The sequence below is a fragment of the Dreissena polymorpha genome, chromosome 9 (assembly GCF_020536995.1).
Source record: "Dreissena polymorpha isolate Duluth1 chromosome 9, UMN_Dpol_1.0, whole genome shotgun sequence".
Taxonomy (NCBI): domain Eukaryota; kingdom Metazoa; phylum Mollusca; class Bivalvia; order Myida; family Dreissenidae; genus Dreissena; species Dreissena polymorpha.
The window spans coordinates 1,427,192-1,445,823 of NC_068363.1; the positions used below are offsets into that span (position 1 = coordinate 1,427,192).

General features: G+C 31.9%; 1 protein-coding gene across 1 annotated transcript; it reads right to left on the reverse strand.

Moving 5' to 3' along the window:
- Positions 1-885: 885 nt before the first annotated feature.
- Positions 886-12,730, reverse strand: LOC127845090 (calexcitin-2-like). Its single transcript, XM_052375778.1, has 7 exons — positions 12,588-12,730; positions 6,892-6,966; positions 6,236-6,288; positions 4,397-4,507; positions 3,796-3,925; positions 2,861-2,958; positions 886-1,357 (listed from the first exon to the last, which is right to left on the reverse strand). The coding sequence occupies exons 2-7, from the start codon at positions 6,950-6,952 to the stop codon at positions 1,262-1,264; spliced, it is 549 nt and encodes a 182-aa protein (XP_052231738.1). The 5' UTR covers positions 6,953-6,966; positions 12,588-12,730; the 3' UTR covers positions 886-1,261.
- Between the last annotated feature and the right edge of the window lie 5,902 nt (positions 12,731-18,632).

Here is an 18,632-nt window from a genome sequence, read left to right on the forward strand (position 1 = left end):
TGTAAATAACGTCTTTTAAACCAATTTTTAATACTGCTTTAAAAATTGACTTTTAATGTTTTTAGGAAACATTAAATGTGTAAAGTGCAGCACGAAGGTAGAGATCAATCTTCAAATAATTTTGGGAGAATACTTACATAAATGTCAGACCGTTAGACAGATAAAAACAAACCGTGATAAAACTAAATTAATAACTTGTGAATGAATTATATTCATTATTATCATGGTGAAGAGTTTCAAACTTACTAGGCATTAGGCATTTATAACCAGAAGATATCATGAAGTGGTCCTTCATAGAATAATTAACCCATTATATGCGGGTGATTGTATGACCGCATATTTGTTCTAGTTAAAAAGTTCATCGCGAAACAAAGTTAGAAGAAAGTTATTGCCCTTAGCCAATATTGATAACGTTCATCAAGAAATTCGCTGCGTTTGTGAATTATATGTCATAATTTTACAAAAGAGCAAAACACAAAAAAACTAGAGCCTTTTAGTCAGGTCATTATATTAAAGTACCCTTTCAACCAACAAAATATTGTTGCAATATTTATTTTTACCGATCTTTGCAGGATAGAATGTCCTTGATAACACATCATTAGTTTACCAAAATCGGACCTCCGGAAAGATTTTTTTTAAAGATGGCCGCCTAGATGGCCGTCAATGCTTTTTAATGATCATAAGTGTTTAATTATCCGCTCCAGCTTGAAGAGTTTGATGTCTATAACCGGAGGTCAACGAATACTTTCAGATTATAGGACAAAGTGTAAGTTTAATATGTTAATACACAGAATATCAAAATGTCGTCCAAAAATGGCGATAACAATACGATGGACCATACGTCAGAAACTGTTGACTTTATTCTAAAACAACGAACTGTTTTAAAATGTTCAATTCACTTTATTCAATTATATATGTTAATTTGTCCTTTGAAAAATATACATTCAGAAAGAATAGTTCCATTAACAGTTTTTTATCAACAATAACACAAATTGAGCGGACCCGTAATAGGTATATGTTCATTTATTGAATATTGAAAGCGATTTTCAAATTGTTTCTTCAAACCCAAAAGAAACTGTTCATTAATAGATAAGAATTTGAGCAAACATGTGATCCATAAATTTATGTTAACCATTTTATAATCTAATACTACTCTACAAAGATAATATAAAACATATTGTCGTTCACAACAGTTATAAAGATTGGTCCTATGGAAATAAAAATGTAGATGTCATTTGCTGGAATCAACTGTATATACGGATTATCCCAGCAGGTAGTTTGCAGCAGACTTGGGATCGTTGGACGTTAGGTAGCCTCTCCACAAGCTCGCGAACTGATCACGAGTGATGTTCTTACCCTGAACGCAATAAAAAGAATAAACATCATATTTTCAAACTTAAGCTTTACATGATTGAAGAAAGTATACACAAACTTTGATTATACCTATGAATGCAGTTGATATAGTTTACCCCTTATTTAGATAACAACTGCGAGGAGATCAAACACTCCTTACAATGATTACCTTTTTAACGGTTTATAGTCACACCATGCAGAGGTTTCAATGTCAAACATTAGTAGCTGATTCATATGTATTCAATCCGAATAATACGTGTTGTTGTGCGGGTTATAGTGCAATTAGAGCTTTGCTTCGAAGCAGTCGAATCGCAGAGTAGGTAATCGAACACAATCGTAATAGAAGTTATAAATATAAATCGCATATATTCCACTAACAAACAAAGAGTAAGAAACAGTAATTTGTTAGTGAACGATTGGTGAACGTTGTTTTTTACTAATCCTGCCCCATGAATTCATTGCGGTATGTTTTATCAGTAAACAGACTTATCCCGGAATCAGATTGCCTTAATAAACTGCCACCTATCTGCTGATAAAACGTAGGGTACCGATTTATGATCTTTTCGAAATCACAAACAATATTGACCGTTATTATTTGAATAAAACTCCCGTTTTTCGACATAATAGACTTATCTTTGATATCGTTACAAACAATGAACTATTTTATCAACCTTTTTTCATCGAAATAATAAAGTATATCATGGCATGCATATTTGAAAGGACTGCACGTTTTTCAGTTTTGCTTGTACCGGTACATTAGTGGGGTTTTCCAAAAGCAAGCTGATGCCTGGACACATCGGATTACCATGATTTATTTTATCGCGATGTTAGTTTTTTTATGTAAGTACAGCGCAGACCGATATAAGTCTACTGTCATATTTTGACTGTTTTATTATAAAAATAATGACATAAATAAAAGTAGCAGACATTTCTCTGTTGTCTATATAACTCATTACCTTACTAATTAACTGGAAAAGTTAATATTTTGTATTATATTTGTGAATTATTTTGAATTAAATTGTTCATGTTATTAAACCTAAATATTTTCAGATATGCCGAAAGTGTTTTCTTGACACATGAACTCTTGCGTTCGTTCCGTAAGCCGATTATGATGAGTTGCTGTTTTGAATGCTTTACTAATGATAAATAACTTTAAGTACGCACATTAGGGCGCCTACCCACAGGTTCATATACCTAACCGCCATTATTTCAGTTGGATCGACTTTTCCACAACGTTTCTTGACGAAATGCATATACAACTAAATCCCAAGATAAAGCTTCTACTGATTCCACGCTGACTTTACATGTCATTAGATTATGTTCTTTTTTCGCAAGGTAAAGGCATACAGGCATGCATTACACTCAGAAAAAAGACCCTGACTAGAAAGTCATTGAAATTATGTACGTATTATATCTTAAATTAATCTATCTGATCATTGTTTATAAATGTATGATATATTTAGAGTTGAATAGGTTTTCCACACTAGTGTACCAACAGTGTACGTACGCCAGAGATCTGCTGGAATGCCTGGCCGCACGCCTTCTCGGTTACTCCAAACCGCGTTAGGAACGTCGTGTATTCGCTGCAGTCGATAAAGTCATCACCTAAAGTCAACAGTTACACATAATGCAAATAACATAAAAAAAGAACGGCAAACGTCATTAAATGAATCAGAAGTAAAGTAACCACTGATTCATGGCATACTATGTGCATTAGTTGTCTATTTGTTCATGCATTGAGCTGATACACTTGTTGCCGCTACACATCTCAAAACTTATGTCACTTGATCGTAAAACAAAAATGTCTTCTTGTTTACCGTTTTAGGATATTGCAAGTTGATCAAGAGTGATCGAAAAACTTACTCCATTTAAATCGAAATAATGAAAAACTACAACTTTATCAGTATATCAGCAAGAGAGAAACGGAATAATCACAGCACGGTATAGTTTCATATTTCACAAAAATTAACGAAAACTAAGCAAACCAGAAAATCCAATGAACTCAACTTTGATCCTCGCTAAGGAAAGGCCGATGCAAAGCAAAATATTAGGAAGTTTAAACCAGTTCACTAAATGGTCAAACTTATCCCAATTTATTCACTAAAAAAGGCACATTTACACAACGGAAAAGACGAACCACATAAAACAGAAACAAATCTGAATAAATCTGTTGTATATCCTTTGGAAAACATCATGTCAAAATCATATGCGTGCTTTAACTAACTTAAAGACGCCTTACCATATCTCTCGGTGCAAATTTATACACATTTTGCATTCTAGTAGACTTAAAATAGCATATGTTTGTTTCATTTATATGAACACCAATATTCAACTGTTTAATTTAATTATGGCTTATATAATACAGGATCAAAATCTCAACCTGTTCACAATCACTTATTGTTTTCATCAAATAAAAAACAAACAACACATCTGAATGTTTACCAGATTTGTCATTGACGTCGAACATGAGGTCCATGTATTTCTTCTGCCAAGCAGGGAACTGCCCCTTTTCGATATCGGCCAGACAGTCGCCCCACATTCGCAACCATTCCTCCTCAGTGATCTTTGAGTCCTGACAGAGGCGACACACCATTTACATTATTTATTTAACCATTCAATAAGCGCTATTTATTTCGCGTTATTATTGATGTCGATAAATTTCGCAATACCTTAAATGCTATGCGGCCAGTGTGATTGTGCTCAAAAAAGCCTGTGATCTCAAAACTTTCAGGTACCCATTTCTTTGCGAAATAAACACAGTTTTTGATGATAAACTCCATTAGGCAATACCTACTTTTTTCAAACGTATCAATTAACAAAGGCATTATTTCTTACATATTTTATGAAGTTTTTTTAAAATCTGCTCGAATCGGTTGGTTGCTTTTCAGTTATATTCAAATAGTATTTGATATCTTGGCATAATTTGGACGTTCGCTGGATGGCAAATGTTCGAATTGTAACTGTATCGGTCCATTTGGGAAGGTGTCTCTATTCAATACAAGCTGAAAGTGTTCTTATGATGCTGTAGCAAGCTCCAGCTCACCTTGTTTGTGTCCGCATACTCGACGAGTCCCTTCCAGACAATGTCCAGCGTCTCTTGGGCATTCACGTACTTCTCGCTGCCCTTGCTCCACTGTAGCACATCGCTAACTCTCTTCAGAGGCACAGAACAGAACATAATTATTAAAGGTTTGTATCGTACGAAAATCAACAATACAAATTAAATAAGTGAAATCGTGTTTGAATCACTCACGGGAAAAAATAGTTCACGTTTAAGTGTTTTGAACTGCAAAGTTTTCCATTTCAGGTGACACCTATTTTTCAGAGTTAATGTGAAGAGTATTATGCAATAAAATCAAATCCACTTCAAGTCAAAATATGCCATAGTACCATTTTAAGTATGATGGTAATATAAGAAAAATCAGCCATGTAACTTACAGCTTGTTACAGGGAAACAACTATATTTGATTTATACTGTAGTGTTCCTATAGGTTAACCGCACGCAAGATTGTGCAGCGTTTATTACACGAGCCCGTAATTTCACATAATCGACGAGTGCGTTACACATCATCGAAAAACCACAACCGCCATAAAAAGTCATTTAATATATACCTTCTAACATTAAAAACGACGTTAAAATCCACCAACGCAACATATGATGCATACATTTTTTACATTAAAAAAAAATGAAGTACGTTCATATGTATATGCTATCTTTAATACAATATGATGTTTAAATTCATTACGTTATTCAAATGTCCAAAGTGTTAAGCTGTTAAATACGGCAACGGACTTCAAACAGTATGATACAGCATTTAATATGGTCGTCTACAAAATACACTAGTATTTAAGTGATATTTTCGCAAGATATACAACTTTTAACTAATAAATATACTGTTTTGTTTCGTTTCGGAAAACTAAAAGCAAAACACCAAAATATTATACATCTGATAAAGACACCAGTATTCGTTTAGTCTGAATGTTAATCTGCGTGAGTCTACGTCTCTAAAGCTTTTAAATTATGACGAAATCGTGTTGATACTCGTTTGTGTTTCATTTCATCGTGCCTCTGTATATACAAATCGAGTAGTTAAATGTAAAGTATGGTTATTAATTTAATGATAATTAAATTGACATGTTTTTTCTTGTATTGCTATTTAAATTAAGTCGAAATGCTATAAAACCAATTAGCATTGGTCTTTAAACTTTACATGAATGAACCAAGTGTGAGGTATTGGGCCCCGAGAAATCGGTTGAAACCCTCTTTGCTTTTGCAATGACCATTCTAGGTGGGGATCTCAGTTCTATTCATGATTGTGCGATGGTTATTTATGTATGCTTCATGAAAATAGCTTTTTATGCCTCACTGTTTTGCAATTCATCCTTTGCCATAAATATATGACCACATTGTGTAATAAAGTTGCCTTATGATATTGAATCTGAACGTTTGCTAAATGTGTATTCTTTATTTCACGCCATTTTGGAGTGTTTGTGACAAGATAAACATCGTTCCTGTTTGTTTTTAGTCATTTCGATAATCTTAACTTTTTTAATTTTATGCTTTCAAATAAATTGTATCAAGACATTGACTTTAAATGTCAACCTCTTCTAACACTAATTAATGTCTCAAGCACACAAAAATATGTTAAAAAAAAACTTTATGAGATTACATTTATTGACTACCTGCTTCGTTTAAAACAATCAATTGTCGTATATACGTACTTATAGAAAACTCGTCTAGTTCAAAAAATAAAATCAACGTTGCAGTTTTTATTATTTAAGTTTTATTTCTCTGAAGCCAAAACGTTTATCCTATATTTGTATCCGATAATATTATAATGAGCATATAACACCATGACGTTTTGTATACAGATACAGATACCTGAAGGTATATGTCAAAATCCTGCTTTTCAATCACCCCATCTTTGTTACTATCTGAAAAAAAAACACATAAAGAGAGCGTAATAAAAATTGCAAAGACAATAGCATTTACGTCTTAAATATTTTTAAAACAAGTAACAAGCAGCAAAGAAAGACGATATAACAATATTCGTCCAATGAAATTTGACAAAATCAATGTTTAACATAAAAACGATATAAACCAAATTAATGTCAATGTTCCAGTATGATCTCAATAACTGTTTACTCGATAGATGTATATGAAAGCCGAATATAAAATGATTTTTACAGAAAATCCTAATATTTTGGTTTGTAATTAAGGCTGTTATAAAACTTTATTCAAATTTAAATCTTTCATATTGGCTATAAATCGTCAGATGTTTTCACATATGAGCCGCGTCATATGAAAATGGGTCTTATGGCTCTATGGGCAGGCGTAGAAACAAACCAACCCGTGCAATCGCTCAGCCTCATATGGGATATGACCCATATTCACATGACGCAGTTAACATGTTGGTAATACAATTCTCGTTCGAGAAGAATATTGGTTTATTCTTATCATAAAGCCATTTTTGGCAAAACTGTAATTGAAATATATTCAACTTCTATATGAGATGATTTATACCACACAGGAATTACCGTATAACATGGTGAATAATTTCAGTATCTTCTTCTTTTGGAAATCAGACAATGGAGCCATTATGTTAACGGGGCCTGAAAAATATTTCATAATGGATTTTATTGCCGTAAATAAAACAAAATGCAATCTGATCCGTGATTTATTGATTTCTCAAAGACATTGAATTACCAATACAATGCTCCTTGCATAAACAGAGCTACTGTGACGGTATAAATAGAGGTACACGTTTGTACTTCAATCGAGTGTAGGCAATCATTGTTTTTAATGGTGAAATGTAAGTGATCATTTAAACATAAGTCGACGAATATACAAATACCATTAATACTTATAATATGGAGTCTGAGTTCGCACTTTTTAAAATTAAGTTTAATTCCGAAACCATATTTAATTTCAATCATTATACGAGAGAATATCCCGTTTATTAATCGCTGATTTATGTCACCAAAGCGACCAACGTGCTTTGTTTGACATATTTACAAACGCACGATATTGAATCTGAAAAACTTAACATGAGTGATACGGTGAAACATTTAAGTTGATTCACTGGATACATGTTTTTTTCAAAATTTTGAAATTTCGACAGTCTAATTTGCTTGACATTTATTTGCCAATATACTGATGGTCGCGCACATAACAAAACCAGACTTACATGATGATGAAATATTAAGCCATTTATGCCTAGCGTCCTGAAAAAAGGACATTGCAAACAGCGTAGACCCAGATGAGACGCCGCATAATGCGGCGTCTCATCTGGGTCTGCGCTGTTTGCTTAAATGAATTTCTTTATGGAATATTCAAAATATAAAAATAAATAAACTTGACACCCCTAATTTTGGAAATAAATTGATCCAATTTAGAAGGATGGGAGAGTCCACTGGGCATAAATGGGTTAAGCTTAATATGTTAACGCATTCTATATATTTGAGAGTCATGGAGTCTTCCCGCAAATCTTGTTAAGTAAAAATTTGTTTTGAAAATATTAATATATTCAGTGCATAGTTTTGTCATTTTCAAAAGTAAACTATAATCGTTTGCACATTTATCCTTCAACTTCAATATCTGACCTGCTATTTGTAAACAATTTACACATACAACAAATAATGCAGTTTTACAATTTGGGAAGATACTAAAGGCTTTATACTTATATTTATTACTTCGCGTTAAATGCTTGCGATTCATTATGGGCATAGTTTAAGTTAACCATTGAACCGATTTAAGCCCCCTATTCCAAAAATAGACCGTTACGTAGGGTCTACCCTAGCTTCAATGATCTAATTAGTTTTGCGCATTCCCTGGGTTTGCCGGGAACTCCGCTGTCCGTTAATGAGACCGCGAAACCATGTGAGACTTTAAAGCTGCGCTCGACACATATGGTATAATACCAATTGTATATAATGAAGATTTATTTTCTAACATGCACATATATCAACCAACAAGCAGGACAATAATCAAATTCCAAGATATTAGCGAATGCTTCCACATATCTCATTATATATAACGAAAATGCTTTCTTTGCACCCTTCGATATGTTTATATCAAAATCATAGGAAGCGTTAATCATGAGAATTAAAAAATGGGAATTTAGAGTAAAGTTTATGAACTATATTGTAATTTAAGTACATTGTATCCTTTTACTAAAATACATTAACCGCGGTAGTATTATCAATTTTTTTGTTGAAGTCTTTTATGATGAAAACGCCGTTCTTACAACGAAACCATGTTTATTACTATTGAATTACACATACTAATATGTATAATTCTCGTTATGTAATGTACTATTTTACAAGATCATAAGGGCACTCCCACCCTTATGCCAAGTACCAGCTGATCATCATTCAAAGCGAATACGTCGGCAAAAGACAGAACGCATTCGACTCCAACTTGAAACATTACAATGATGTCAAGTGTGTATACAACACCGTTCCCTCGGGGCGTCTGTCGAGCTCCCACGTAATTTCTACTGGCGATACGACGTGGGTAAAATGAGGACACTTGAATTAAAGCTACATATTTACAAGGTATTAAAAGGAAGTATTATCATTTCAATTTTTAATTTGAGCAAACGCCAAATGCGTAGTATTACTATTGGGTGCATACAAGAGAAACGATTTGTTACTAATACTAGTAAATATCATATTACTTGCGTACACATTTTGTTTTCGTTATATTTTTTTTGGAATTTTGTGCTTACTTAAAATGCGATATATTTTTTAGTTATTTTTGTCTTTGATTAATGGAGTATCTGAATTTGATTGGGAAGTAACCTTTTATTCAGCAAGCTTAATAATTCATATTTATGTATTAATGTCGTTTTTAATCATATGTACGAATGAAAACATTCTATATGACACTGATAATGTTATCTCAAAATCTCATGAAATACATGTACTATACGAAAGTCCGATAGCATTAAAAACCTACTTATATGATTCTTTCGTGTTTTTCGTTTTGCTTTGTAAAATCATGTGGGTTAATAAATATATATCTGTCTCATTCTACCTCCATATACTAATTCCATACTTTTGCGCTTAGTCATATATATATGTATATATATATCTATATATATATACATATATATATATATATATATATATATATATATATATATATATATATATATATATATATATATATATATATATATATATATATATATATATATATATATATATATCGTATAGGGTAGAGTTCGTTCAGGTCATCAGATCGTGTTGCACCAAAGGGACACGCATTGCAATGTCTTGAACGTTATCAGTGTCGCAAACCCTGTTGCAGCCACATTTTGCGCTTCAATTATCTGTCATCTGTGTTTGATGGCATTGGTGTGAAATAAAACCATAGTTTATTTCATTGTCTGTTTTATTAATGTAATTATCATTTTAATTATTAAAATAATCGTTAAAATTACTTTTGATTTTTACTCAGGCAATTAATTAAATCGAGGATATTTGTTGGATTCGGTGGATTATCGATGTTAATTCACGAGTGATCATATAAAATAATATTTTCACGAGTGGCGCAGCCACGAGTGAAAATCTATTTTTTATATGATCACGAGTGAATTAAAATCGATATTCCACCGAATCCAACAAATGTTCTTTTTATTTTATGCTTTTTTTCACCGTTTATATACATTGTTTAAGAGTTTAACTAAAGCATTTCGCTGGGATAATGACGTCATTTCGTCAAAAATGACGTCATTTCACAGTAAACATTGACAATTATCGATAATTTTCACTGATAATTTTCACTGTTTGAAACAGTGAAATTATCAGTTTTAATTCACTGATATTTCTCTATAAACCACCGGAAAGCATAAAATAAAATCTACGCATTTTAAATGAAAAGGAATGAAATTTAATCGGTTAACCGTATAATCAAATATTTCGAATAAAAAATAAAACCTTTTTAACAATCATTTGTTTCTGTTTTAACATAAAATAAGGAAACCAGCGGGCTTCAATCGTGATTAATTTGACTTACAAACACATAATTAATCATTTTTTTTTATATTTTGATTTGAGGGATGAAGTTGTGTTACACATAAAATAATAATTGTGTAGCTCATTGATCATGAACGTAATCAGACAGTTTGATACAAGTGCTAATAATTGTATAAAAAAACTTCATAATTCATTTCGTCTAGAAATTTTGAAAACCGGTATCATAAGTTTAACTAAATGTGCACAGCATTTGCATATGGACGTAAATTCATAAAGATTTATTATGACCAATGGAGGAAATTCTTTCAGTGAATTCAAAGCGTATTAACAGCATTTTTCTACTGTGAATTGGATAGAAAGTGTTAAATGTTTTGCCTGAATAAACATAAGGCAATTTGTATTGAAAAAAGTGCATACAATTTAAAAATATGACTTTCTGTTTGGAAAATCTGACGAATAGTTGTTTTATTCATAACTACATTTATACATTTGTCAAACATTTCGGACCAATCAGCGATTGACTCTCATTAAAAACTACGTATTTGGAAGTTTTAAATGATAAGCAATAAAAATCCTCAAATCCCCCATTGACCATAATAAATCTAAATGAATAAATCAAGAACTTTATTAATAAAGCAACACATTGTACTGATTGTACAGTAAATTAATGCTACTACTACTACTTATTATAATAATAATTTTCGTATTATTATAATTTTTATTATTGTAACAATTAAAACAATTACTTGTTTCATGTATTAATTTTATTATTTATATTGCGTTTACAGAAGCTTGTGTGCTATATCAGAACGACAAGATCCTAATTTTTAGAAATAATGTTCGACCTTGTAGTACATATTTTTCAACGGCAATGTATTTTTCCACAAAGGGGAATAATTCTACCATGACTCTGATTAATCGCTAAACACGAGTGATCGAATCACGCGACTTGTATTTGCAAGAGCAGCCGTTCTTACCAGCAACCGTTGACTGTGTGTTTACTTAGAACGATTATTTATCAATTAGACCTAAAAAATACAGAAAGAAATGTATCTGAAAACATAGCAATCGACATTTTGTTAAACATGGGCCCGTATTTACCAAACAATTCTTAGACTTAAGTCTAAGAATAAAGAAAATTCTTTAAACTGGAATACTCAAATGCTGCTTTAATTCTGAGTCAAACTTGGCATAGAAAATCTCTACCTAAATCATTTTTCTTGAAGAAAGTGAAAGTTTTGTTTATGGCAAAATTACCAATGGTTGACTGTATATATTCAAGTACTGAGTATATATATATATATATATATATATATATATATATATATATATATATATATATATATATATATATATATATATATATATATATATATATATATATATTATTTTTTTGGGGGGGGGGATGGGGCTGTCTAAGTCTTCTCGGCATTTTAAAGTGTAAGAATCGGTTGGTGAATACGGGTCATGATACCAAAAATTACCGTATTTAAACCTAAATCTTAATCATATGCTAATGGATTATTTATTGGCATTACTTATATAAAACAATATCACAATATAAAACAAATTTACTCGAATCGATCTAAACGTGTGGATACACGCATCAAGATCGATAAATCTGAAACGTATGTGTCATTATATTAAAACAGATCCTACTAGAACGGAGTCGAAGTATGAGCACCACCGCAGCCCAACTTGCTTATCACAAGTACATAATGATAAATACTTTTTACACCTTTTTAGCCGAGTCATTGTAACTTGGGTCTAGGGCAACATGTGTCCAGCAGAGCTCTAGACACGCCTGCACAGGATATAATATAATTATATTATAATGATATAACGAAACCTTTTGGCATAACACACATTGTAACACGCGCGGCTAAAATAATTATTGAGTACAATTTTACTGCGCATTTAACTTTTTATATATAAATCAGTACCGCTACGATCACCGGTATTGCAAACACTGTTTAAAAACGTTATAACTGTGTTGAACCATTGCAAAGGTTTCCCTCAATGCATGTAATTTCAATAGAGTAATGCTTAAACATTTCATGTTGATAGAATTGTGTTTATTTACAATAACAGTGATACAAATGCAATATAACTTTGCTTTCAAACAACCAAAAACCCAAATATTTAACATACCAATATTTTCATATAAAACATTCATGCATTTACAATTTTATGGATACTTTATAATATCCATAAAAAGTAAATCGGCTTAACCTTGAAATATTTTTACTTACAAACTAGGGCGCAGGTTAATCACAGGATTTTTGTCAGAACTTAGCCACACTGCGATCTGAATCCTTCTGTAGCAACTTTCTGACTGGTATTGAACTCCACGATCACTAGGCAGACCGAGTCGACAATTACTTTTAATCGATAGCCAAGGGTCTCAAGCAAACATTGCTGTATGACTTTGCAAAAAGAAGTGAGCGTTTGAAAAGCGTCTGTGTTTGCTTGTTTTTTTTTTGTGTGCGTAAAAAAGCTCCTCTTAAAAGGATGCACTAAACACAATAATCGTTCTATTGTGTGCAATTCTAAGCATGCGCAATCCGTAAAATTACACTATATTTATAGCAAAAACTGTTGCGTGCATTTCTGCAAGAAACATATTACTACTACAACAGTAATATAATCGGACATTCAAAGCTGGAAATTAACGTGAAAATGCGGACCTCTTGTGCGTCATAAGATCATCATATAAAGAAATTATTAGCCACATTAATATAGTCCTGACGAGAAAACTATAACATTACAGTGTCAGACGACAATGAAGATTACGTAAATTATATCTGGGCAATACTCATACACCGTTAAGTGTACATATAGAATGAACTGTTTGCACTGAGTCAACTAGATTAACGGACATCGAGTAGTCTTTATTGGCACTATTGCTGGCTATGGTACGCATTTGTTAACCCATTTATGCCTAGTAGACTCTCCTATCCTTCTAAATTGGATCAATTTATTTCCAAAATTAGGGATGTCTAGTATATTTATTTATATATTTAGAATATTTCTTGCAGAAATTCCTTTAAGAAAACAGCGCAGACCCTGATGAGACGCCGCATCATGAATCTGGGTCTACGCCGTTTGACAAAGCTTTTTTCTAGACGCTAGGCATAAATGGGTTAAACCAGATCACTAGGGCACATTTGATAATCGAGTGTAAGCGACAAATATGCTGATACAGCTGTTCACGGCCGTAAAAGCAATTTAATGACGTACCAACTCCGAAACTCCGAAAAGAAGAGAACATAATGCCAGCTTGTCTTTTATATAAGGCAATTAACCAATTTATAATGTAATACACAATAATAAATAAAATCATAAAGTCATGATTAAAGCTAAGGTAAAGAAAAGAAATGTGAATGAGATACTAAAATATTTTTATTCATATTTATCGATACAGACATAGTTATAATGATACATCAAGTAGGGCTGACATTTCGCATTTATTTTCTCGCTCACATACAAGCATTCGAGGCAAATTGTGTGACGTCTTATGATTCCTTATTGCTTTGAAGCAATACATTTATAACATGAGATAACATTTTTACTTGCATGCTTTTTTCTTTATCACAATTAAATTTGCCAACCGCACACAGTCATGTTCCTGGTACACGTGATAAGCACGTAATAAGCTTAACGTCACTGCTGCTATAGTATTGTAAAATATTGGGGCTTTAAACCGATTTTAGAATCGATAGGGCATTTTTGTCTTTGTATATTTTCGATTTCTAACATCAGATTATTTTGTCTGAGTTTATCAATACACTAGAACAAGAGAAGCACGTATTGATTTCTTAAATCGTACAGTGTTAGTTTTGAATAGGTTACCGTAATAATTTACTCGTCTACACATAATTTTAGTACCTTATTAATTAAACTTTTGAATAAAAAGCATTGCCAAAATCATACTGGGTCGTGTAATGCCATTTAATTTTATGATATATTGTTATTGCATGTGTAATATTTTATTATTGGCTGGTTTCGTTGATTGAGCATTGTAATCACAATCTTTTTGACAAATAAACACTTTTGATCTTTTACAAAACATGGAAAATGTTCACTACAACTCGTGATCGACGTTGATGAAATTCCACTGTTACTCCGGAATCTCCTTGATCATGTTCAATCTGTGTTGTGGTCGTTATCAAGGTCTAGTGTTTCAAAATGCGTCTTTTTTTTGCAACAGTAGTATTGTTTCTTCACATAGGGACTCAACGAGGAACGTTATGAATAACAATAACATTTATCTGAAATTATGAAATCTTGTAAACATAAACGTATATATCACATAAAGTAAATGCAGGCATGATAAATATGTATGCAATTTTATAATTGTAGATATCACTGTTCTAAATTTGTTAAACAAGAGGTTACGTCAATATGCGGTGTGTAATAAATGTACATTGTCGTATTAAGACTGTGACGACATTTTGAGGAAACAAATTAAAGCTAATTAATTCTAGTTATTGATCCGAAAATCCAAGTGTTATATTTAGTATAGACGTGCTAAAAAAAGTTAACCGCTCAACGAACAGCATAATATGGCGTTAAAATACGATAATAACCGAATGTAATTATAGCATTTGCCAGTAATATTGCATTTTTCCAAACCAACACTGATTACTGAGTATTGGATAACGATATTAATTTATGGTTGAAAATCAGGTATGAGGTTAAGTAGAAGGCTATACAGTTGAGCAGTTTGATTTAAGCGTATTAACATCATGCGTTATATAATAAACATGCGCACATTTAGTTAGTTATTTGATATTTGTGAAATATGAATTAAAAAAGTAATTTCGTTGTATTTAACATTAATAGTTTGTTTCGAAATAAATAATCACATTTGTGTGTATAGTTACTATGATTGCTAAACAATATTTTACATTAGATGCTATGCCGTGCTTTTCGATGTGTGGACGACAGTTTGGGCAACTCCGGTGACCTTTCAACAAGCTCTTTCCATTGCTCTATTCTTTAGGACAGTCTCACGTGATTCTTTCTTGTAAAAATTAATGAGTGATGCACACGTCAACCAAATGTTTTTCAAACCCAGTTACATACATGTACTCAGTTGTATCAGTTAGACTTAACTGTATATCTTAAATCAGGAAAGCAAGTTCGACACGACACAAAACAACATACACACGGTCACACAAATTTTTAATAGTATTACAAACGATGAATTTTGTTCACTCATAAATTTGCTTACACTGTGAACTATTCTTGCTTAGTGTACCTTAAATGAGCATAGTCGTTTTCTGAATTCTACATTGTAATGGTGAAATTTTGCGATAGATAAATGAAACATTGGAACCGTCATTTTCACAAAGTATAAAGTACATCACATTAAGACACCTTAATTACATTATCTGGCGCCATTTCTGTCAGTCTCAAGAATAATTTCAATAACGGAAACGCGATAATTATGATCATCGTTGCAACACATTTAACGAGAAAGTTGAACATTAACTAAATTGGATTTTTCTCATTTGACGGAACATAACAGTGTTGTTCCCGAGCGCATCATTAATGACACTAGATTTCGAAAAAAATATATAGTGCATGTGTAAATTTCACATAAAAAATATTCAGTTATTTATTCCTTTGTTTCAGTTGGCGTAACAGTCTATTCGCATGCAATTTCCTGTTAATATGGTGTTGCTATTATTTTACAAATGCCACGACATCATTATGCGGTATATTCAACAAATGATCATTTCATTTGTTTTAATCAAATTTAATAATTGTGTTTGCGTATACATGTACATAGCTGCTAATCGCGGAGCCCATCTTATTACATGCTTTCGAACGAAATAGTTAAAAAAACATTATAAATTTTCAACGCCAACCCATAACGAGACGTCAGTTAATGTTGATTACAGTACGTACCTCAAACGGTTTACTAAGATGTGTTTGATAATACAATTCGTAATTGAAGTAACATAAAATTTGAACGGTAGTAATGTTAAACAATATAAAGCTGGTTATACGTGGCATTTAGGGTTTGCAACATAATTATCTACTATAATAGCGTTAAATAATAAATAAGGTGACAATATTTAGTTTTGAATGCTTATAATTGTTCTTATTTTCGCACACACCATTAATGGTTGTGTGATAAATATAAGCTCAATTGGCACTTTGAACATGCAGTAAAGTTATTTCGTACATGTATGAAAACCAGAGAATATCGTATCATTAAATCATTTGTTATAGAAGTCATATTTAAATGAAAGCTAATAATCGAAATTAGTGCGCACACACAACAGATCTGACGGTCCTTAAATAAATATTGCTTGCCATAGAATTGTTCACTATTCATATATAAATAACTTATTAAATATGAAAGGGCATTCATCATTCTTTTATCAGCTCTATACTTGGGTATGAACGTTCAATTTCTATTGTGAAAGCCTTAACAAGAAAAGAAAATACTGAATTCGTTTTGAATAATCACAAATAAGTAACGTTCTGTAGGAACATGTAAGCAAATATTTGAATTAAGTATACGTTGAAACGTGAATGGTTATTTCAAAACGTAATCCTTCATATCAATGTATGTCCAGTTTAATTAAATGAAAATAAAATTCAGCAATCGATATCAATAACGTTTCGGTTCCTTGCGTCAAAAAATAATTAATCGTACTACAGCAAACTAGGTTAACAAATATGAATTGTAAAAAGTCGATAACAGACAAAAACACACTTGTATAAGCCATTGTTATGTTAATGTAATAATGTTTGTGTTTCAAAAAGTTATATTTATTTTATTTTGAGCAAACATGGTTTGGTTATCGCACAAAAACACACACAATCTTATGGCATATTATGTTTTTGTTTGTCAAATGGCAGGTTGATAGATTCATATGGACCAACTGTTATATTACCGATCATTTACGAAACAATCCGAAGATATTGACACGCGGTATACATTTCATTAAACTATATTTGCTTTTGAATTCTGAATGAATAAATTAAGTTGTGTTACTAGATAATCATATTGCAGTCATAGGCGAAGATAAAACATGTGTGTATATAAGTAAATCATTGATAACATATTGATGCCCTGCACAAACGTACATGTAAATAAAGCCCTTTGCTGAGCACGTTATCTATCACACAATAAAACTCTAAAGAACAGGGCTTACAAATATGGACGAAAATAAACTTAATATATTAATTATAAGTGTAATATTCATCAAAGCTCACATTAATGTCTCGTTTACAGATCTTTGTAAAAAACGGTCACACCTGTTTAATCATTATGTTGCAAGACAGATACCTTTCTTAATTTAAAGTTACTTCAGTGTCTACGGAAGTATATTTATGTTTTTTACAATATTTATAAAATGTGTATAATACCACTTGAACAATAATCAAAGGATAATTATATCCACATATTACTTAACTTGGCTTGTGTTAACATTCAAACGCAAGACATTCGGAAAAAAGGGGAACGAAAAACTTCCTTTGATGAAGGAATCACAACTAAGGGCACACAATGCGTGTTGAGTTTTGTCATTCAGTGTATTTTCCCCAAAATATAGCTACATCCTTTTAACACTTATCTGTAAAAAGTATGTCGTATGTAGTTTGTCAGCTGAATTTCATGGAATAAATTCCGATTGCATGATTAAATATAAGAGCTCAAGTGGAATAGGCCCAATTTAGTCACATACAATTAAAACAGTTTACTAATAGACGTGTTTTTCACACGAAATAGTTCACCTAGCACCAAAGAAATTTTTAGAATGGCTATAGTCCAATATTTTCTAAAAAAATTAAGGGTAATTGACATTCTTCTTTCCAGCCAAACTTTATGTAATATATGCCGACTGTATTATTAAATATAAGAGCTCAAGTGGAATAGGCCCAATTAAGTCGAATACAATGCAACCAGTTTACTAAGGGACGTTTATTTCACACGAAATAGTTGACCTAGCCCCAAAGAAATTTTTAGAATGGCTATATAGAGAATACATGGTTGGTGCCGAGATGGAGAAAATTTATTTGGTGATGCTTAGACAAAGAAAATAGGGCGAGCTTTTTTTTCTTTTTTAAAGCTCGCCCTATTTTCTTTTTCGGGCCGAACCGGATAAACACTCGGATAAACCGGATAAACACTCTCCATCTCGGCACCAACCATGACGACCGAATAACTACCGATTGTGTCATGTAAAAAATAGTTACACATTAAACTGTTCCTTTTAATACTTTTCTATTGAACATATTAGAAGAAATAAAAAATGAATCGAGAATATAATATTTTT

Bases quoted from the DNA above. Each gene is read 5' to 3' on its own strand.
- LOC127845090 (XM_052375778.1), bottom strand. From the start codon at position 6,952: ATGGCTCCATTGTCTGATTTCCAAAAGAAGAAGATACTGAAATTATTC. The intron at 2,959-3,795 runs GTAAACATTCAG...TGTTGACTTTAG, and splicing joins CGACGTCAATGACAAATCTG to GTGATGACTTTATCGACTGC. The intron at 1,358-2,860 runs GTACGTACACTG...TATTGCGTTCAG, and splicing joins CATTCCAGCAGATCTCTGGC to GGTAAGAACATCACTCGTGA.